The sequence below is a fragment of the Puma concolor genome, chromosome E2 (genome assembly GCF_028749965.1).
Source record: "Puma concolor isolate L17-30 chromosome E2, mPumCon1.1.hap2, whole genome shotgun sequence".
NCBI classification, from domain to species: Eukaryota; Metazoa; Chordata; class Mammalia; order Carnivora; family Felidae; genus Puma; species Puma concolor.
In genome coordinates, this window is record NC_141681.1 from 31,453,417 (window position 1) to 31,476,422 (window position 23,006).

At 37.8% G+C, this 23,006-nt stretch overlaps 1 protein-coding gene and 2 pseudogenes across 4 annotated transcripts in view; 1 reads left to right on the forward strand and 2 right to left on the reverse strand.

Moving 5' to 3' along the window:
- Positions 1-23,006, reverse strand: part of RBL2 (RB transcriptional corepressor like 2) — a 56,384-nt gene that overhangs the window by 24,582 nt on the left and 8,796 nt on the right. For 3 of the 4 annotated variants that reach the window (XM_086689421.1, XM_086689422.1, XM_086689423.1), the window contains exons 4-14: positions 22,817-22,881; positions 19,175-19,303; positions 14,692-14,852; positions 14,535-14,599; positions 13,704-13,890; positions 9,426-9,592; positions 5,801-5,910; positions 5,002-5,105; positions 2,393-2,530; positions 1,010-1,174; positions 381-492 (exon numbers count right to left, since the gene is read on the reverse strand). In XM_086689421.1, coding sequence (XP_086545547.1) covers positions 381-492; positions 1,010-1,174; positions 2,393-2,530; positions 5,002-5,105; positions 5,801-5,910; positions 9,426-9,592; positions 13,704-13,890; positions 14,535-14,599; positions 14,692-14,852; positions 19,175-19,303; positions 22,817-22,881 — 1,403 coding nt within the window. Of the gene's footprint in view, positions 1-380; positions 493-1,009; positions 1,175-2,392; positions 2,531-5,001; positions 5,106-5,800; positions 5,911-9,425; positions 9,593-13,703; positions 13,891-14,534; positions 14,600-14,691; positions 14,853-19,174; positions 19,304-20,599; positions 20,747-22,816; positions 22,882-23,006 lie in introns of those variants that run through there. The other variant, XM_086689424.1, reaches the window with a different exon arrangement.
- Positions 5,917-9,050, reverse strand: LOC112857504 (hsc70-interacting protein pseudogene; annotated as a pseudogene).
- On the forward strand, positions 16,167-17,298 carry LOC112857588 (large ribosomal subunit protein uL18-like; annotated as a pseudogene).

Here is a 23,006-nt window from a genome sequence, read left to right on the forward strand (position 1 = left end):
GAGCATTAACTTTTAAGTGATCCATGTGGTACTATAATGCACAGAATATTATCTTCTATATAAACCCTATTAACTTCACTTGTAGTTTTACAGAATTTCAATTCCCAGATATGAGGCTCCCAAATGCTCCCCCCTAGTATTTTATTTTTATTTTTAAATTTTTTTTTAGCATTTATTTTTGAGAGAGACAGAGACAGAATGCCAAGTGGGTTAGGGGCAGAGAGAAAGGGAGACACACAGAATCTGAAGCAGGCTCCAGGCTCCGAGTCGTCAGCACAGAGTCCAATGTGGGGCTCGAACTCACAGAGCTGTGAGATCATGACCTGAGCCGACCAACTGAGCCACCCAAGCACCCCTCCCCCCTAGTATTTTAAACTTACTTCTTCCAAGTCCTCCAGTATCAGCACGAACTTCACTCACCCTTCTGGGAGTCAAAGGAGAGCCAGTGATACAAATGTCATCTGCTCTTTCCAGGTTCTGAGGTGGCATAACCTATAAAGAATTATATGCACAGAATATCATTATTCAAAAAGCATTTTAATTAGAATACAGTAACAATCTGAGGCAAAAGAAAACTTGGCTCATCAGTTATTCAACCTAAATAAAATCAGTTGTCTTTTTCATTTTCATACTGACGTGGACAAAAATTCTGGCAGGCTTAAAAAATTCAAAACTAAAAACAATACTAAATACGAATCCATCTTCATTACCAATTTAGAGAATTAGAATATCAATCACTCTAATGTACAGAAAATTAAGAGAGAATACTGCATTCTTACTCTGTCACTGAAACCTTGGCACAATCACAAATTATTTCTGAGTCATAGCTTTAGGGGTTTCTTCTTAGATACAGGGGTGACTATACCATATCAAACCTAAATGCCACCCTCCCACTTCCCATAAATAAGAAAGACATTAAGTTTAATTGCTCTCGGTGAAACAGGAATATAAATAGACTAGATACTGATATACTTTTCTTCTAGAAAGATGCGAAGGTATTTTCACAAACCTCTTCACAAGTCGGAACCCTGTTTTCATTGTCTCGAATTCTGTCCCAGAGTGGAGACTCTGGTTTCCATGCCAAATGATCCAAGATCTGTTCTTCAATCTGATTAAGGTGTTTTACCACCTCTCTACAAAGACCATCTTCCGCTCTAATGAATACTTCTATCACCTGAAATAACAAAAAACGTTCTGGTTTAATAATTTTTTTCACCACAAACTTGTTTAAGTGTGAAGTAAAATGGACACATTTATTCAGATGCTGCTTTATACATGTTTATAGACACATTAATTCATCAAAATTCAAAGCCTAAAGAATAGTACTATTTTGAAATAGCTGGTCTTCCTTTCACTGTCTTTATAAATAATTATTATATAAAATGCATGAGGGAATTATATAAAATCTTTGGTATAACAGTATATTTTAAACAATTTTCTAAGAAAAAAGATGCCTATTTATTGAAGTTGAAAAATACTACTCTCAAACCTTCATGTTTAAAAACTCTAGGGCTGTCTGGCTGGCTCAGTCGTAGACCATCTGACTCTTGATCTCAGGGTTATGAGTTCGAGCCCCACGTTGAGTGGTAGAGATTACTTAAAAAAATAACCAAATAAAAACTCTAAACATTCAATCCATACCATTATAAAAGCTGATTTTGACTACTACATTAGAAAGAATTAAGATAAATTCATATACTGAATCAATATCAAGACAGAAACAATTACCAAATCAATGCTATCACTCTGCACCTCTATATAACATGTGAAAGATAATTTTTATTTTCTTCTGAAGGACACTTTCATTGTTATTTCCATAAAATAAAAAAGACTGCTATATAAGATTAGCTACTGATATGTTTGCCACTTTTTTTGAAGGCTACTTAGCTAATAAAATGAAAGCGTTCTAAAAGCTTTTATCAGATAAAAGGAAGAATCAAATGAAGGTTTTGCCCAAAAACAAGTCTTCATACCATCTTAAAAGAATTTAAATAGTTCTTAAGACTGTTCTATTTCTTCTCTCCAAATAGAGCAGAACTTACTAAATATGTAATTAAAAAGAGAAGAGAAAGGAGTGCCTGGATGGCTCAGTCAGTTGAGCGCTGCACTCCTGACTTTAGCTCAGGTCATGGTCCCAGGATTGTGGGATTGACCCCTGGGTCAGGCTCCATGCTGAGCATGGAACCTACTTAAGATTCTCCCTCTCTCTCTCTCTCTGTCCCTCTCTCTCCCTCTACCGCTCTCCCCTGCTCAAACTCCCTCTCAAAAAATTGAAAAAAAAAAAAAGAGAAGAGAAGAAATGTATGTAGGTAGCAAAATGAATTAGCTGCTGAACAACACGAAGTTCATCTCATCTATAATTTCCTCATAAGTGTCAGATTTTTTTAAATACCTTATAAAAATGATAAAGTGGCACATCAAATATTTCAGTAATAAATGGAAAATTCCCAGGAGGCTTATAAGAAAAAGTGACGACCTCAAGGCAGCAGGCCAAAAGCGATCTATGGAATGCATCTTGTTCCAGAATGCCCTACAAAACAAAGTTATTAACATTTAGAAACATAAGCCTACTCTAACAAGACATTTCTTCCCCAGTCAAGTTAAATAAAAATACCAAAGCATGTCATTTTTTGAGTTAGTGAGAAGTATGTGCTTAACTTCCTTATAAAACTTTTCTTAACTTTATAAATAAGACCATGTTTTAGCAAAAACAAGTATTAAAAGAATGTGTATGAACTTTTAAAAATCTTACATATTGTAAAATATAGGTAATAAAAAATTACATCCCTAATAAAAATATACATACACCCTGCTGCTTAGAGGAATAATAATACGGAAAGATGTTACAAAACAGTATTTATAGTTAGAGGCCACTCTCATAAAAGGACAGCTGGAAGGAAGGCAGGTGACTGGCTAGATCGTCATGGACCAAAAGTCAACACGTTTATCTCAGGACACATAATCATATTTTCCTTTTTGTTTTTGCTTATTAATTTTCCAACTCTATACATAAACATTTACTATTTTTGAATTAAAGTTATTTAGACACCAAAAACATAGGTAACAGGAGAAAAAAAACAGATAAACTGGCCTTCATCAAAATTAAAATCTTTTGGGGGTGACTGTGTGGCTCAATTGGTTGAGCATCCAACCTCAGCTCAGATCATGATCTCATGGTTCATGAGTTCGAGCCCCATGTTGGGCTCTGTGCTAACAGCATGGAGACTGGAACCTGCTTCAGATTCTGTGTCTCCCTCTCTCTCTCTACCACTCCCCTGCTTGTGCACACTCACTCGCTCTCTCAAAAATAAACATTTTTAAAAATATTAAAACCTTTTTTGTATCAAAGGACACCATCAATGAAGTAAAAACACAACCCACAGAACGGGAGAAAATATTTGCAAATCGTGTACCTGATAAGGGACTAATATATAAAGAACTCCTACAACTTGACAAAAGGCAGACAATACTACTGAATATTATGGATAATATTCTGAATATTATTTAGTCTTATAAAGGAATAAAGTTCTGACAGACATTAAAACATGCATGAACCTTGAAAACATGATGCCAAGTAAAATAAATGAGACACAAAAGAATAAATATTGTATGATTATACCTAGAATAGGTAAATTCGTGGAGACAAAGTAGAGATTACCAGGAGCTGGAGAGAGAAGTGAATGGGGAGTCACTGTTTAATGGGTACAGACTTCCAGTTTGGAATAATGAAAAAGTTTTAAAGATGGCTAGTGGTAAGGGTTGCATAACACCATGAATGTACTTAATGCTGTTGAATTATACATTTAAAAATGCTTAAAATGTTAAATGTTATATATATTTTACAATAAAAAAGTTGTTTTAATAAGTTTCTTAAGTGAGTATACATGTATCCAATAATTATTATCACCCCCTAAATTGCAGCTATGTTTTATACACCCTTCTGTATATTTCAAAGTTTAAAAATCTGTCATTAACAACTTTTAAATTCCAACAGTCATAATTTTACATATAAAAAAGAAATGTAAATAGTTACAAGAAATTAGAACAATTATCAATTTTAAAATTTTCCTAAAATGTTACTTTAAAAAATAGTTTTTAGGGCGCCTGGGTGGCTCAGTCAGTTGAGTGTCCGACTCTTGATGTTGGTTCAGGTCATGATCTCAAGGTTCGTGAGATGGAGCCCTGCCTCAGGCTCTGCACTGAGAATGCCTGGGATTCTCTCTCTTCCTCTCTCTCTGCCCCTTCTGCTCTCTCTCTCTCAAAATAAATAAATACTTTATGAAAAAAAAAGATTTTAAAAATTTTTATTGATGTCATTTAAGTAAATACCACTTATTTCAAAATCAATTTATATTTGGCTAGTAAAATCTACAAAAAGTAATCACCTTCATCAAAGAGCACTGGTTGAATGTTGATGCTAAAGTCCTATCGAGTCAACACTCAACTTATTCTTGCTACACAAGGCTTGTCAGGAGAGTATACAGGTTAATAAGTTCATGTATTCTAAAAACTCAATTCAGGTTAAGTCTGAATGTTTCAATCCTTTTTTTAAAATGTTTATTTATTTATTGGGGAATAGGTGCAGAGAGAGAGAGAGAGAGAGAGAGAGAGAGAGAGAGAGAGAGAGAATGAATCCCAAGCAGGCTCCCCACTGTCAGCCCAGAGGTTAACACAGGGTTCAAACCCACGAACTGTGCTGAGCCAAAATCAATAGTCGGACGCTTAACTGACTGAGCCACCCAGAAGCTCCTGAATGTTTTAATCCTTGACTATAGTCTTAAGGCCCATAGAAACCATGAGTTATAGCACATGGCCTGCTGCACTGAGAAACACTAAGTGGGGTAAGGAGACTCAGAACACAAGTTTCCTTAGGTGCCAATCACTCCCTCAGAGCCATGGTTTTGTCTTTGTTTTGTTTTGTTTAGTTTGGGTTCTGTATGGGTAGGGCCAAAAGGGAATTAAATTTTATTGTGCTGATCAATACACTGGTCATTTACTCACAGATAAATCCATGTCTCCCAGTCTTTTCTGTTCCTGCTCAATAACTGATTCTAATACTTTATAGTAGAGCATTTCTGCAAAACGAAAATGTTTGCTGGCAATTTCTGCATAAATAATAAAAGAAACAGTCACATGCTAAGAAATTATTGTAGAAAGTGAGAGTTTATCCCATCCCCTGCCCACGAAATAAAATATAAAAACCAACCAATTACTTCATATACATGCACTTAGACCTGCTGTTCCCATCATTCCTAAGATTTTTTAATTTTCTTCATGGTAACCAAACTAATGCTCAAAATTTTCTAAAATTATGAAATGAAATTTGCACTGAGAAAACTGTAATAGCATTCCATTAAGAGTCATATTTTTTTTTGTAAGTTTGAATTGAACAGCTGTATGCTAGGAGGTATACAATTGGTTTGCTACTCTACTCATACTTGGTTCTAATTCATAACATCAAACAACTTCTAGAACAGGTCTGAGGATGAAACAGTTGTATCTTCTGAACTTATTCTTAGTATTTTAAAGAATCACTATACTTCTATATTTAATAGTATCTAGTCTACAAGTGAAACTAAAGATTTTGCAAACAAAGTACCATAAGTCCAACCAGTCTAAAATTTCTCTTATGGAGAAAGGCCCAGAAACTACTTGGTTGACAAAAAAAAATTGGATATCCATATCTCAGACCTCAATCTAAAGTCATAAATCTTTTCTTCATCTTTCTGATTTAGTTACCAAGAAAGGACCCTGTAGTTAAACTTCAAAAATGAACAATACAGACAATATTAAGCTGTACCTTTAGTTGAATTACTGAAATCCTCATCTGGCTGGGAATGCTGAGAATATATTTCATACATTTCTTTCAATCTGTTGGCAATAGCCTGTGTTGGATCCCTGGAACATGTCCTAAAATTTAAAAAAAAAATTTTTTTTTAATTAAAAAAAAAAAAAAGTATCCAACTTAAAGGTCTTGCTGAGTCACAAATAAACTGTGTATAATTCTGTAGTTTTACTAACCTATAAATATAAAATACTTTGAACAGAAACTACACCTCCCAAAGTATTCTAGGAGATGCCATACTTCCTTATCACAGGTGCTGGTCCTACCGTTTTGCATGAAAAAAATGTATCTTGTGTGGAGCTGCATGCAGTTAAATTTAGCATTCTTGACTGGCCCCCATCTACCCTACACATCTGCAATCACTGGTAACAAACAAAACTGCCTTCAATTGTTTCCTCAGAGGGCAATACAAGTCCCATTAGGAACTCCTGGAAGAAAACAGAATGAAGGGGTGTATAAACTATACTACAGACTCATAGAAACCATTACTGGCACTTTTCATTTTTTCCTCCAAAGCGAGGTGTATTTCATTGATTTTTTTTTTTTTTAACTTGAAAGGCAATATATATTCAATGCAGAAGCAGAAACAAATTATCAGCAGTTGTTAACAACTATGTTTCTTTTTTTTTGTTGTTAGGAATTAACATATCCTTTTAAAACTTGTTTTTAAATATGTTTAAGGCATAAAATTCCTAGTAGGGATTCCTAGTAATTGCTACTAGGAAAACCCCACCTGAATGAATACCCAGTGGCAAACCACTATAAAATGTTTTGGTTGCATGTGGGGCAGAGGGGTAGAGACCATCTTCATAGCACCCCAGCTCCACGAGGTCAGTACACAGGTCTGTACTAATGTGATGCCCATGAGGTGATCTAAGTTGTGTTTCCTTCAGCAAGGGTTTTACTTGTCAGAAAGGCATTATGCTTGACCTCCAAATTTGACAATTTACCGAGGAGATTCATAACCTTTGGGCTGCTCTGATATCTGACACATTTGCTGGATTCTGGGCCATATCCTGGAAGGCCACTGGAGCTTCTGGATCCTGCATGGCTGTAAGAACCTTTGGATCACTATGAACTTCACTGAGCCCAGGCATTCCTGCCATTCCAGGCTTGCCCCCAGGAAAGCACCTAGAAAAGAGCCAGTTTGAGCTTCTGTCATCTAGCTTCTTCCTCTCTCCAGGTTCTCTCGTGTTCTTCCCAAGCCTTCTCAACCCTACTTTCTATTCTTTCTTTGATCTCTCGCTCTTCGTGTTTTCACTCTCCACTTTTTCACTCATACCTTCTCTGATGTTTGGCAATTTTCTGGGCCCTCACTGATCTTCTCTCAGCATCGCACTAGCATCTTCATCATAGTCCAGTTTACAAGCAAGGGCAAGGTCACATGCTGCTTCTTCTCAATGGCCCAGAAGTCTGGGCTTTCCCATGCCACTTGTAATGCTGAGCTGAGTCAGGATTTATTTCCATAGCTCTGTCACAGTCTTGGATGGCAGTGTTTGGCATCTGTAATTTAATGAAGACACTGGCTTTCCTGGCACACAGAATGGCCAAGTGAGGATTCAGCTTGATGGCATCTGGGTACAAATCAATGGCCTTTTGCAACTCATCATCATTTAGGGCATCCAATGACAGCCACTATTTCATCATTTGCTGGATCCACCATTTCCCCACTCATCTCTATATTTTCATCTCCCATTTCTTGAGGGGCATTGTTATCTGGTTCAATCACACCTTCACTGTCAATTTCTAGGCCACTTTCCTTGCTTGATGGTTCATCTGTCTTATGTTTTCCTCCACCTTCTTACTAGCTGTTTTTTCTTCACTGTAGCAGGTGGTATTTAACCCGCCACGCTTACCACCCATTCTCAGGAAGTGCATTTCCTTGGTGTGCAGAACACTCAGGTCCTGCTTACACATTTTCATGAAGGCCTGAAGTTCGTTCACTTTGCGGGGGGTCCATAGGCCAGAGGCTGTGGCCCGGTCCAATTCCAGGTGTGGGTGCTATGTAGAAGCAACTGTGCTTTTATTTTGATCACAAATATAAATATTCATTGTAAAATTGTAGCAAGTTTAGAAAATTCTAAAGAAAATAAAAATCAGTTATAATCCTGCTAGAGGTAGCTACTGACCATCATACACAAACAGAATTTTATTTATGAACACACTCACAGGTACCTTTTTACAGAAAATAGGAGTCTTTGGTTTTACTTAGCATTTACTGGAAATATTCAACCCCACTAATGGTGTCTAAGATTAAAGAAGCTCCTACACCTGGAAAGAGATCTGGACGCTATAAAGTCAGTCTTCTAAAATGTATTTATAAAATGCTTCTGTATTCTAGGCCAACAAGGTCCATCTGTGGAAGAGGCCACAGCCTGTTGGGTATTAATCACAGTCAAGTTATGAATAAAGCAGACTTCATGAAAATGTGAAGGGAAATTAGTCAACCTTGGTATTTAATAAGTCTAGCTGTGACTAGGAAATTACTAGTGTATACTGGGTCTCCTTATACTATACCACCAGAAATAAAATAGGCTCCTATAGGATCTATGTCATCAAATCCGATACTTTTTAGGACAGAGGGGCCTTGGAGGTAGTATTTTCAAATAAACTTGCAAAAAAATGTGCACAGGTAATAAAATCCAGTCTATCAGGCTTTTCACTAGGGCTCACTGATATTTCTACCAGTCTCCAGCAGATCAAAGGACTAAAAGCAGTTAACTTCCTTTTCACACTAAGGGTATTTTACACAACTTACAAAAGTTATGGTGGTTTGACACTGATTATGAATGTAACTGTTTTATCTTTTAAAATCTGACCTACCCCTCAGAAATTTGCTCAGGTCCAATCTTCTTCATGAAGTCCTTTGACAACTGCTATTTTTATTGATCCCCACCCCCCGCCCCCTGCCCTGCTTCCTGAAATCTTAAGATAGAACATTAGGTAACAGTTTGGTGCCTTATTCTACAGTGTCTAGTGTTATTAATTACTGTCTCCTCTACTACACAGAAGAAATCTGAGTGCTACGGACTGAATATTTGTGCTCCGCCTCCAAATTCCTATGTTGAAACCTAATGCCCAATGTGATGGTGTTTGGCTGTGGGGCATGTGGGAGCTGATCAGGTCATGAACGTGGAGCCCTCATGAATGGGATTAGTGCCCTTATAAAAGAGGCCCTAGAGAGCTTCCTTGCCTCCTCGCTCATTGTGAGGACAGCAAAAAGACAGCTGTCTATGAACCAGGAAGCAGTTCTCACCAGACACTGAATCTTGGAACCTTGATCTTGGACTTCCAGCCTCTAGAACTGTAAAAAATTAATTACTGTTGTTTATAAGCCACCAGTCTATGGTATTCTGTGATAACAGCTGGAACACACTGAGATACTGAGGAACACACTGAGGAAAAATGATCACCAACAGACGGTGACCAATGTCCTCTACAGACTAATAACACGTCTGAGCATGCAACTGGTATAAAATTAATAATGGGTGAATTAAGCCACTAAAAAGTAAAAAAAAAAAAATTAAAATAGAAAATGTCAACAATCAAATCTTAGAAGGCAAGAAGGGCTCAAACCCACCTTAGAATCTGTTCCAATTTCTCACTTGGCGCATTCTTGAGGCCTGTGAGCATGGTGTGAAGACGACTCAAGCTGTGTGTTGCTGTAGAAACTGGGGTCACACAAGGGCTGTTATCCTTAACGTACCTCACACCAGTCAGTGGTGTGGAGATCCTAAGTGCTTTAGACTAAATGGGGGCGGTGGGGGGGGGGGGGGGGGGAGAAGACTATTTTAGATGAGAATGACTTTCAGTTACTTCACAAATGAGAATTCAAACCAATCAGACTTCATCAATAAATTTTAATGATTCAAATATCTCCATTCTTGGAATCTGAACATAACACCACTAGGAGCCACCACCCTCCATGTGAAGACGTGTGAAAGGACAATTTGTATTTTAGCCAACTAGAAAGTCTGTCTCTCAAAAATTAAACCCTAAGACAAGGCATACTTCCCGTACTTCCCTGTCATCCCTACTTTAGGCCTAAACCTGAAGGCACAAACAAGGAATATACAGTAAAGAGCATCGCTGAGAAACAGAATTTCACAGCTGCCACCCACCACTTTTTTGTAACTACTCAAAGATTGACAAAGGAAAGCTGTGAACTAACCCTGGCCCAAATGAATTCCATGATTTAACAAAAGCCCATCTAAATCATGGAACAAAACAAACATTCCTAGATGCGAAAACAGCCTGACACAGAATAGCCTTCAGTCTTCTTGCCCCTCCTTTACCTATAGTTACTAGAATCTATCGGTTTCCCCCAACTCAAGTCTACAGATCTTCAGGGAAATAAATTTAAGTCAACATTTCTGAATATAAATATGAAAAAGATAGGACTTAATATCTGAGAATTTAAGCATGACTACATATGCTAATAAAACATCTTTTCTATTTCTTCTAATAAACTCTGAAAGGTTAAGAGAGCTTAAGAGTGTCTTTTATTTTATTATTTTTTTAATGTTTATTTATTTATTTTGAGAGAGAGAGAGAGAGAGAGAGAGAGCAAGCAGAGGAGGGGCAGAGAGAGAGGGAGACAGAGAATCTCAAGCAAGCTCTGCACTGCCAGCACAGAGCCCGATGCGGGGCTCAAACTCAGGAACCATGAGATCATGACCAGAGCTGAAACCAAGAGCCAGACACTTTAACCAACTAAGCCATCCAGGTGCCCCAGGGGTGTTTTTTAATATTCAAGATAAACTGTGTTTCCCCACATAGCTAAGTATATTAATTCTAGAGATACTATAAAGACACCTAGCAAAATTTTCACCTGGCAAAACAGACTACTCAAGTTTAAGGAGATACAGATATGCAGAGGAATTTGCCATACAGATATAACTCTACACATACAGATATAAATCTATGTTTTCTGTGACTTAAACAGGAGAGAGCCAAGACTTCCACTTGGTTTCAAAGAAATTAATTCTACAATTTTTTCAGGTCAATGAGACAATCTGGGTGGATTAACTACATTCAGAAGGCTATTCCCTGCTCTACACGGCTTTTCCTACAGCCAGCTTCTTCCCTGTATATAAACCAGCGCTTTGCTGGGAGGGAAAAACACCTTGCACGTGCACAGCAAAAGCAACAGCAGCATCTCCCACTGCCCACAGACATCAATGCTTCCACACAGGGAACGAAGTATGACTGCCACAAACAGCTTTCTGCCCACAGTTCTCAAGGTCAGCATACAGCTTCTCGGCAGCACTGTTTAGCTCTTGGCTTAAAGCTTCCCGGGCATTCTGATCAAGAGGAGTCTTTCTTTGACTCAGGTATAAATATTGCTATTTTTGAAACTTCAGAACTTTCCTTCTCCAAGTAAACACTTCTAAACTTTGGAGTGCCCCAGAGCTCTGTCCTTAGACCTCTTCCATTCTCTATCAACTCACACAGTCACTCTTCATGGCTTTAAAGGCCATCTATATCCTGATGTCTCCAGAGTAGACACACACAGCCCTAACTTCTGCTATGAACACCAATCTTGTACATCCAAACTGCCAACTCCACTTGTCTACGAGGATGCCTAAAAAGATATCTCAAATAACATACCATCATACCCCCATCTCTGAGTTTTTTCCCCGAATAAATGTCAATAACAAATGTTCATGGAATGCCTACTATGTGCCAGGCACTGAACACAGCACTGGTCACAGCCCTCATGAAGTTTATCTTTTAATGCAGGAGACCCATAACAAACGATTCTTTTTTCCCATCTTTGTATTTATCTATCTACTTACTGCCAGACAAACAATTCTTTCTACCCACCCACTTACCTTAAGACAGTGACAAATACTTTTTCTTCTTTTTTTTTTTTTTTTTTTTTTTTAAATTTTTTTTTCAACGTTTATCTATTTTTGGGACAGAGAGAGACAGAGCATGAACGGGGGAGGGGCAGAGAGAGGGAGACACAGAATCGGAAACAGGCTCCAGGCTCTGAGCCATCAGCCCAGAGCCTGACGCGGGGCTCGAACTCACGGAGCGCGAGATCGTGACCTGGCTGAAGTCGGACGCTTAACCGACTGCGCCACCCAGGCGCCCCGACAGTGACAAATACTAAGAGGAACACTAATCACAGAGTAAAAGGGGAAGGAAGTGCTGAAGGTTGGGGAGGATGTCAGTGGTTATTATTCTATGCAGTGGTCAGTCTATCAGAGACCTGAATGTAGTGAGGAAATAAACCACATGAATATCCTGAAGAAACATGTTCTAGGCAGAGAAAACAGCAAGAGCAAAGGCTTTGAGTTGGGGTATGCTCGGCATATCTGAAGGAGAACAGAGGTTAATGTGACGAGCACAATGGGTGAGGAGGAGAGTGGTAGGAGATGAATTCAGAGAGGCAGCGGGCTACATCACCAAAGACCTCAGAGGCCTTTGGAAGGACTTCAGCTTTTATCCCACTTATGCAACTGGAGTCATCGCCATTATCTTTCTCTCACACCCTGGATCCAAGCCATCAGGAAATCCTGTGGGTCCTGTCTCCAAAACACAGCCCCAGTACCACCATTGCTCTGATCCAAACCACCATGAGCTATCACCAGAACCAGTGCGACAGCCTCTTAATTCCCTACTTCTACCCTGGCCCCTGCCAAACACCCCCTACAAGACCTTGAAAAATGCAGATCAGACTAATTCAGTCACTGTTTTCCATAACACCTTCCTAATGGCTTTCCTATCAGAGCAAAAGCAAACATTCTTACCAGAGCTTCCAAAGCCCTACAAGGTTTGCCCTGCCCCCACCCCATCTCACTTTTCAACCACTCTCTCACTCAATTCCTACCACAGTGCTCTCTCATCATTCCTCCAAAAAGCCAGTCGAGCTCCTACCACAAGCCCTGGCACATGCTATTCTCTGGGCTTCAAACACATTCCTCGGCTAGTCACATGATTTGCTTCCTCACTTCACGTCTCTGTTGATGTTACCCCCTCGGAGATGTCTTTCCTCACCGCCCTATCTATAGCAGCCCAAGGCCCACCCGTTCTCCCTTCTCCCCCACGCTCTGAACTACTACCATATTTGACTTCTCTTTATACACTATCATCCGACGTCCAATATATTCACTTGTTTGGTTATCTATTGTCCATCTCCCCACACTGAAATATAAAACAAGGTACTCATGGCTATTGTGTTCACTGCTGTATCACCAGTATGCAGGACACAATCTGGCGTGTGGAATACCTTTAGAATATTTACTGAATGAATAAGCAAACCAGGCTTAAGTCTGGCCTTACAGGTGAGTTCCCCCTTGGAAATATACACACTGCCTTTGGAAGCACTTGTCAGAAGCTGTGTATTTTCTGTGAACATCACACAATAGAAGGGAAACTCTTAGTCTCCATCATCCTAAGTGTATGCATGAAATAACACCATGATCCTGAAATTCAATTTAACAGAATTTTCCTAAAGACTACAGATGATCAGTTTCTCTAGTGTCTAGATGAAGGTACCATTCAGGTCAACTGACATTTTCTAAAATGCTTACTACGTTCAATATGTAAAGACTGTATATTACTGGCCCATTTTTTTTTAAAAAAACTGACAGTTATATCAGCATGATACATTCATTTAAATTTATATCAAAGGCTCTTTCTCTCACATCCAACCAAAAACTCGGAAAGTTGATGTTAACAAAAATTAAGTCAGTAAACACAGACACCACTTTTTCAATTAAGTAGGACAAGAATTTCCCTTTTCGTACTGGAAGAAGTACAACACACACACACACACACACACACACACAATCACCACAATAACACAGAGACTCCGGCATGTCTGCTTTCCTGGCACTGGCCAGCTCACCTTGTCGAAATGCTGCTGGAGGATGGCTTTCATCTGCACCCTGTCAGCAGCCTCTGCTCCCGAACCAGTGTTCAGACACCGTGACAGAGTCCCAATTTCCTCTTCAGCATCCTCTCCAAGAAATATCCTTTCATCTAAATTCCCAACAGATAAAACATACTCCTCATAGGCCTTATTGATGGCTTTACTATAGGAAAAAAAAAAAAAAAAAAAAAGACAGGCAAAATGTACACTCACAGGACTGCCGTTTCTGTTAGTATTTTAAGCCACCTAATTAGGTCATTTTTTTATTTACTCCAAGTTCTAATAATTTTGTGAAAGTTAAATTTCAGATCACGGTTATGTACATCTGAGCTGTATAAAATGCAAGCTTGCTACACTAGGCTCACCCGTCATACAGCGAGTGTATCTTGCTGACAGTATTTTGGCGGGGATTGGAGGGGAGGAACCCCGTACCGATCTACCTGGGAGGTGCAGTGTCTGGTGAGATGCTTAATTATCTTTCCCAGTTGCTCTAGGCACCTTTGAAGACCTCGCTACTTCTACATCATCATTTGAACCCATACAGTTGCCAAAGAACTTCTTTTATCTCAAAAATTATGATCCAAAAGCTTAATTATTAAAACTTTAAAGAACAGCCATACAATTTCCAATAAATTTTAACCTGTGTGCTTACAGTAACAGTTGACACAACTTTTGATTGCTTTCTGATGTTCTCCCACAAAATATATTCTAAGTTTCCAGGGTACAAACAATAAAGACACTAAACGCTGAGGTTTCCTAAGTACATAGTTACAAAATATTAAAATGGGTGATAATACAAATACTCACAAACTCTCTGCAAAGTTCCCAGGTTCTAAAAACCCTGTAAGATTTTCTTCTTTTCCCTTAAGAAGCTATGATGAAAGAAAAGATCCTTAAGTCATCATATTAAAATAAATCTTTCCACAGAAAATATTTTCACATTACTTCTTTACTACTTACAAACCTTTTTTTCATAAAGTTTCCTAATATAGGGTTTCCAGAAATGTTCCTTTATTCCCTTTGCTTCCAAAACGAGGCCATCATGTAAGGAACAGAGTTTCTCAATGACACAAGGTGGGTCCGAGGAAGGTTTAGAATCCTTAGCATGAAAATCCTCTGACAGGCCTATAATGAACAGAATCACAGAACAGAGAGATCAGGTAGCATTCAATAAATCAAACTGTAATAAACCAAAATACAAATAATCTAATCAGCCTATGAGTTAGTGTATAAGCACATAGGAAAGAGTGTAGAGGGGCATAATTTGACTCTAAATATACCTCTAAGATAGCAAAGACAAAAGAAAACATAGGCAGTAATCTCTTCAATATCATCCTCTTCAATATCATTCAATATTGAATGTTGCTATCATTCAATAGCAACATATTTATGGCTATGTCTCCTCAGGCAAGGGAGACAAAAACAAAATCAACTACTGGGATTATACCAAAATAAAAAGCTTTTGCACAGCAAAGGAAACCATCAACAAAACAAAAAGGCAACCTAATGAATGGGAGAAGATATATGCAAATGATTTATCCAATAAGGGGCTAATATTCAAAATGTATAAAGAATTTATACAACACAACACCAAAAAAATCCAAGCAGTTCAATGAAAAAATGAGCAGAGGACCTTAATAGACATTTCCCAAAGAAGACATCTAGAAGTCCAACAGACACATGAAAAGAAGCTCAACATCACTAATCACCAGGGAAATGCAAATCAAAACCATGAGATATGACCTCATACCAGTCAGAATGGCCATTATCAATCAAAAAGACAAGAAATAACAAGCATTAGGGAGGATGTGGAGAAAAGGGAATCCTCATACACTATTGGTGGGATGGTAAATTGGTGTAACCACTTTGGAAAAGTGTGGCATTTCTTCCAAAAATTTACAACAGAAATACCATATGATCCCATAATTCCACTGGGTATTTACCCAAAGAAAATGAAAACACTGATTTGGAAACACCTACACACCACCATGTTTACTGCAGCATTATTTACAATAGCCAAGATATGGAAGCAACCCAAGTGTCCATCAATATATGAATAGATCTCTCTCTCATTTTCTCATATTCCCTTTCTCTCTCTCTCTCTCTCTCTCACACACACACACAGGAATACTATTCAGCCATAAAAAAAAAAAAATTAAATCTTGCCATTTACAACAACATGGATGGACTTAGATGGTATTATGCCAGGTGAAGTAAGTCAAACAATTGATAGATACCATATGATTTCACTTACATGTGAAATTTAAAAAGCAAATGAAAAAAAAACAGACTCTTAAGTATGGAAAACAAACTGGTGGTTGCCAGGGGAGAGGTGGATGGGGGAATGGGCAATATGGATAAAAGGGATTAAGAGGTACAAACTTCCAGTTATAAAATAGTAAGTTGCCACCCCCCCCCCCCCCAATGGAGTATTTCTGGGCCTGCTTGTCTGTGGTGAGCCATGGACGCCAGTCTCTGTTCTACAGGATGGGGTTTGTTAAGGTTGTCAAGAATAAAGCTTGCATCAAGAGATACCAAGTGAAATTTAGAAGAAGACAAGAGGGCAAAACTAATTACTATGCTTGGGAACGCTTGGTAATTCAGGATAAAAATAAGTAGAACACATCTAAATACAGGATGATAGTCCACAGAGAGACCAGAGAGATCATCTGTCAGACTGCTAATGCCCGTACAGAAGGAAATGCGACGGTTTGTGCAGCGCGTGCTTATGAACTCCCAAAGAGAGGTGTGATGGCTGGCGTGACAAATTATGCTGCAGTGTACTGTAGCAGGCCTGGACAAGATCTAAGAAGGCCAAGTGGAGGTGACAGGGGATGAATACTGTGGAAAGCACTGAGGGTCAACCTGGTACCTTCACCTACTATTTGGATGCAACCACTCCTCAAAATAAAGTTTTGGGGGCCCTCAAGAGAGCTGTAGATGGTGCCTTCTCTGTCCCTAATGGTACCAAATGATTCCCTGGTTATGATATGGAAAGCGAGTAATTGAGTACAGAAGGACACGGGCAGTACATCATGGGTCAAAAAGTTGCAGATTGTATGCGTTACCTAATGGAAGAAGATGACGCTTACAAGAAACAATTCTCTTAATACATAGAGAACAAAGTATCTCCAGGGGGCACCTGGGTGGCTCAGCTGGTTAAGTGTCCAACTTCGGCTCAGGTCATGATCTTGCAGCCCATGAGTTCAAGCCCCACGTCAGGCTCTGCTCTGACAGCTTGGAGCCTGGAGCCCGCTTCGGATTCTGTGTCTCCCTTTCTCTCTGCCCCTACCCTGTTTGCACCTCTGTCTCTCTCCTTCTCTCTCAAAAGTAAATAAAAATTTTTTTAAATTAAAAAAAAAAAAAAGAACAAAATAACTCCAGACAGGTGGAGGAGATGTGTAAAGCTCACACTGCTCTAGGAGAGAATCCAGTCTAGAAGAAGAAGCCTAAGAAAGAAGTTAAAAAGAGGTGGAACTATCCCAAAATGTTTCTTGCCCAGAAGAAAGACTGGGCAGCTCAGAAGAAGGCAAGCTTCTTTAGAGTTCAGGAGTGGGCCACTGAGAGCTAAATCAAACCACAATTTTTATGAAGATTTTTCAGACAAAGACAATAATAAACTTATCGACCAAGTAGCTAACATAAATAAATAAATTAAAATAAAATAAAATACATAAGGCATGGAGATGAAAAGTACAACATAACGAATATAGTTAATAATATTGTCAGAACACTGCATGGCGACAGATGGTGACTACACTTACTGTGGTGAGCGCTGAGTAATGTACAGAGTTGTTGACTCACTATGTTGCACACTTGAAACTAATATGACACTGTATGTTAATTATACTTAAATAAAAATAAATATACAGCAAATACAGATAAAGTACATCACTACTCAAAAGATTTCAGTTAATCATTTATCTGGAAATAAAGAAAAAAAAGCTGAGATAACAATTTTAGTATATTGCAATAAGATCTAAAGAACATAAAAAAATAAAACTTTGCAAATAAGTCTGACATTCAAATAAAAAATACAACTTTGAAAAAAATTACTATTCAAAGTATATACTGTTTATATATTTTCATCTCATCATACTGGATGTAGGTAACATATTGATTTACAGCGTATTCTTACCCAAGACTCAGTATAAGAATAAATAAATAAGGGGGGCCTGGGTGGCTCAGTTGGTTAAGCGTCCTACTCTTGATTTCAGCTTCAGGTCATGACCTCACAGTTCGTGGGTTCGAGTCCTATGCTAGGCTCTGCACTGACAGCACGGAGCCCACTTGGGGATTTTCTCTTTCTCTCTCTGTCTCTCTGTCTCTCCCTCAAAAGTAAATAAATAAACTAAAATCAAACAAAATGGATAAATAAGAGAAGAAAAATGAAAAGCAGCTACTACATAGAAATATAAAGGGAGTTAGGAAGGAAAGGAGAGAATACGAAGAACATTAAATGTACTGAAGCAGGAACAACTAAGTAACCTCAGTAACTTTAAAAATCTACCTTGAGGGGCACCTGGGTGGCTCAGTCAGTTGAGCTTCTGACTCTTGATCTTGGCTCAAGTCACAATCTCACGGTTTGTGGGATCAAGCCCAGTGTCAGGTTCTGTGCTGACAGTGAGGAGCCTGCTTGGGATTCTCTCTCTACCTCTCTCTCTGCACTTCCCCACCCCCGCCCCGCTTACGTGTAAACGTGTGCTTACGCTCTCTCAAAATAAATAAACATTAAAAAAAAAAACTTCAGAGTCAGACAAGCTAAAATTTTAATGATAACCACCCCAAAACTGAAAATCACTCAGAATCCTACCATGGTATTATTCAAATGTCAACAGTTTATATACTACCTCTATAAATACTGTTTAATATATATAATATTGTCTGTGAGTTATAATTTGGTCTCTTACTGTGTATCATTCATAGAAATAACATGGCCTTAAAGCCTGCTTAAATGCATTGCCAAAATAATCATTTCTATCCATCTTTTAGTTTAAGAGCTAAAAATTCATTTTACTTATTTACAACCATAACTACCCCTCTTCTGTAGGAAAAAATCTGAATGAAGATTATTTTAATAAATCCATTTTGAGCTCCTACTGTGTGTCAGGCACAAAGCTCGGCAATGCAGAAAACAACATCAGTTTAATGCGACTTTGCTACTATAGGTTTTCAAATTCCTTCTTGTTGTTTCAGAAACTTCTACAGTTGTCATGTAAGACTTCACACTTTGTAATATTTGCGATTGCACTTTCCATAAATATTTTTACAGAGAGCTCAACTCCTGGGTTTAAGTAATTACAAGTATTCTGGATTATGACGATGGAGCTTTTCAAAGCACTTAACGCTCTCTGATGCTAGGAAACCTGTGGCATGTGTACAGCTCCCAAGAATAAACATAAGGTAGAAATGTGAGTTGTTCAATAATCATTGATTTACAAACTTACCTTTAAAATTAGGGTTTACAAGTTCTTTACGGTTGGAACATTGAAGCGCATTTCCATAAACCAAGTCCAAAGCACACAGCAGAAGATGGTAAGAATTGACCAAATCATCACTAATCATGGGGAAATTACCTACAGGAATACAGTTATCAAGTAAATCTGCATCCATGTTACAATATTTTAGACATAATTTCTCTTTTTAATTAAAATGACATTACACAAACACTGTACCAAACATGACTCAAAAGCTACATAAAGTGTTCTGGCAAATTTACATTTTGAAATATTACTCTTAAAGTCTAATAAATTTCTGAGAGTGTAATTAAAACCAAAACTTTACAAAAAATGGCATTCATTCACTCAATCAATATTCATTAAATAAGCATTAACTCCCCAGTAGCTGACTAAAATTTTATCAGTTTTTTTTTCTTTGCAAATTCTAAACAACTTCATAAATTATCTCAAACTGCAGCAAATTCTTTCGTGTGAAAATATTTTTCTGTTAAGAAAATTAGTAGATGAATTAAAAAATAAATTAAATACAAAAAAGAAAATTAGTAGATATTACATACCCAAAACTAATATTAACAGCATGGTAACTATATTGAAATTAAAATTTAACTAATTAAACTATTAAACTATTAGTTAAAATTTAATTAATTAAAAACCAAAAAAATAAAAAAATCACAATACATGGAGACAAATGAAAATGAAAACACAATGGTCCAACATCTTTAGGATGTATAAAAAGCAGTTCTAAAAGGGAAATTTATTTAAACAAACAAAAAAAAAAGATTAGTAGATATACTTAGGAATAGCTGAACAATGATTTTTTCATGTATATAGTTTAAAAAGACCAGAACATATAATCAGGTTGCTAACGGTAACATTTGAAATATTTTCTAATAATAATATAAACTCATACAAATTAACAACAGGACCACAATGAAAGATATTTAAGTCTAGAGCCAATATCCTGGGAATAATGTTGATGCTTAGTAAACAAAGAAAAAAGAAACCCAGGCTCAAACCTAGAGAAACATGTCATTTCTGCAATGCTAGTTTAAGTCTAACACTGAAATCAGTTTTTATAGGCAGTTGAACAGTTCTATTCTTGGAAATTAAGAAATATTTCTAGATTTTTTAAATAACTTTGAGCATATCTCTTTTCTCATGAAACACAGCATGTAAAGTCTTCCTAGTGATTTTATATCACATGAATTCAATTTAAACAGCTAACATACATCTGAGGAATTATTTCTAAACATGTTTGCACTTAATGCCTACCCAAATGCATGCAAACACACACGTGCACGCGCACACTCTCACTCCTCTCTCTCTCTCATACTGCTTTGTTTCAGGCTCCCCCCCCCCCCCCCCCCCCCCCCCCGCTTTTTCTCCTTTCCTCCAAAGAAAGTTACCACTTACCTCTGCATAGCAGGATAATTCTCTTTTCGTACAGATGATTCAACAAATCAATTTAAATGAGTTAAAGAGAAAAAATGCTTTTCTGTTGCCAGAAGGGCGAATGAGAATAGGTGGTTAAGTTCTGCACTGATGGAACCAAACTAACCTGCCTGGCTCCACTATAAAGATGTTTAATATTAAAGCAGACGGTTTCTCAAGTGCAAAACAGGAAGTGGCACCTACGGCTTCAAGCTACAAAGCCCATCACACTGACAAGCCTCAACTTGTCACTGGTGTGTACTCGCCATAAAGGAAAAAAAGAGCAGCACAGTAACTTCTAACAAGAAATGCCCCACAGGTCAGAATCTAATTTAAACTCCAGGACTGTCCCAACGTGACAGACTTCGAGTTTCAAATCCTGACGTTAGAAAGAAATCTCACTTTGTGAGGTAGGTTATCTTTCCAGCAACAAAGATAACTAACTTGTTGAAACTCCAAAATTGGCTGGTTTATCAGCAATGAAGAGACTGGAGATTGTAAAACAGGAAGTGGCACCAAATTGGTCTTGGGGCCACAAAGCCCTTCAGGATGACAAGCCCAAACTTGCCACGAGGGTGTACTTGCCATAGGAAGTCAACAAAGATAACAGACAAAAAAAATGGCTTATCTATCAGGAACAACATAATCTGGGATGCCCGTATGCTGCAGAGGAAGTCATGAGAAAGGTGGCTATAAAAGAGTACAAAACAACTCTCCCCAAATAACTAAATCAAGAACTGAATAAAAGTAATGAAACAACTCTATCAGAAAAGATCTTACTGAATCATAAAAGATCACGGTGTTGGACTGTCAGGAAACAAAGACTCTTCAGATTAAATAATTACAGACTGAATTAATAATACAACTCCAACACCGAGTTAACTGCAGAGACAAAAAATATGCCACCCAGTTGATCAAGAGAGACCAAAATGTAAATAAGGACAATAAAATTTTTAAATAATTTCTACAGTATCAAACACATTCATTCCCAGATACATATACACCATAAAAAGCATAAGAACAGATAAAAGCCCAGAAGTCAGACACCCTTGCCCACAATCCAATGACAAGATTAGTGTCATAAATAATACCAGCCACAGCAAGCTAAAAGCGGCAGCAGGGGTTACTGGCTACTATGAGAGCCGTTTATATGCTCCTACACCTCCATTTTGTGCCATTGATATTACCTTTATCTCCACTAAAGAAACACGCCAGTGTGATGGGCAGCAAAATAACTAACAGTTTATTTTTGGCAGAAGAAAGACTTTTCTTTTCAATCAACCACACAGCTCAGGGAGGAAGGATGAGTTCTCACCTAAATAGCTAGAAAGAACCAGCTATAATCCGACACACCAAACCCAGAGACCAATGGAATGATACATCCTTGCTAAAGGGCCTTCACATCTGGCATGAAACCAAGAGCCAGATCTGGGTTCAAATCCTAGCTCTGTTTCTAGCAGCTAATTTTGGGGCCTCAGTTACCTAATCTTAAAAGTAAATAATTTGGGCTACTTGATCTAATAATGAAAATCTCTTACATTTATGAAATTCCTTCCAGCTCTATGACTCTTTGATGATAACTGCATTTTATTGGGCTTTCTTAATAGCAAAGGCATTCTACATAGTTTATGTAATTAATGTATTTTTTCTTCTTCTTTAGATTACTAAGAATCATTTCTACATAGAAATATAGACAGGACACAAAAAAAATAGTAACATATTTCCCTGAATACAGACCTTGGGTAAGTTAAGGGAGATGAGAAGGGAGAGAAAATAAATTGTATCCAAAGGCATTTGAGCAAATGTATTTATCTGAACAAGATGCAAAAAGTCATCTGAAATACACTGAGGATGAGCAGTCACCCTCAACAAAATAAGACACGGCTCACGAAAAATACAGCTCGACACCAATACAAACCACTAATGTGTTTTTGGTCCATAATTCAGAAGAATAGCTCTGGATGGAAAAGATGTTATGGAAGAACAAAATAAAAGGATTTTCCATTTAATATAAGATTTCGACATTACAGACATTCAAAAGACTTACAAAACGGCAATACTTAAAAATGAATCTGAGATTAAAGTCATTGAGAAAGTTCTCGGTTGAGAATCTTTTCCTGATACACAATACAGATTGACAAAAGTAGTACCTGGACATTTACATAAGCTAACATCTAGATAAATATTGCTCTGTCTTACCTTTTGCATATATAAAAAGCACCCAACAAAAATGGAAAACTTCGGACACGGTACAGGGCTGTCGCCTTCAGGGGAGAAAGAAAGTCATGAGATAACAGAAGAATTTGAAAAAGACATCACAAATGACTATAAATCAGGTGAGAAACAAAACCCACAGTTGAAGGGAGTGACAGCAGATTCATTTCACGTG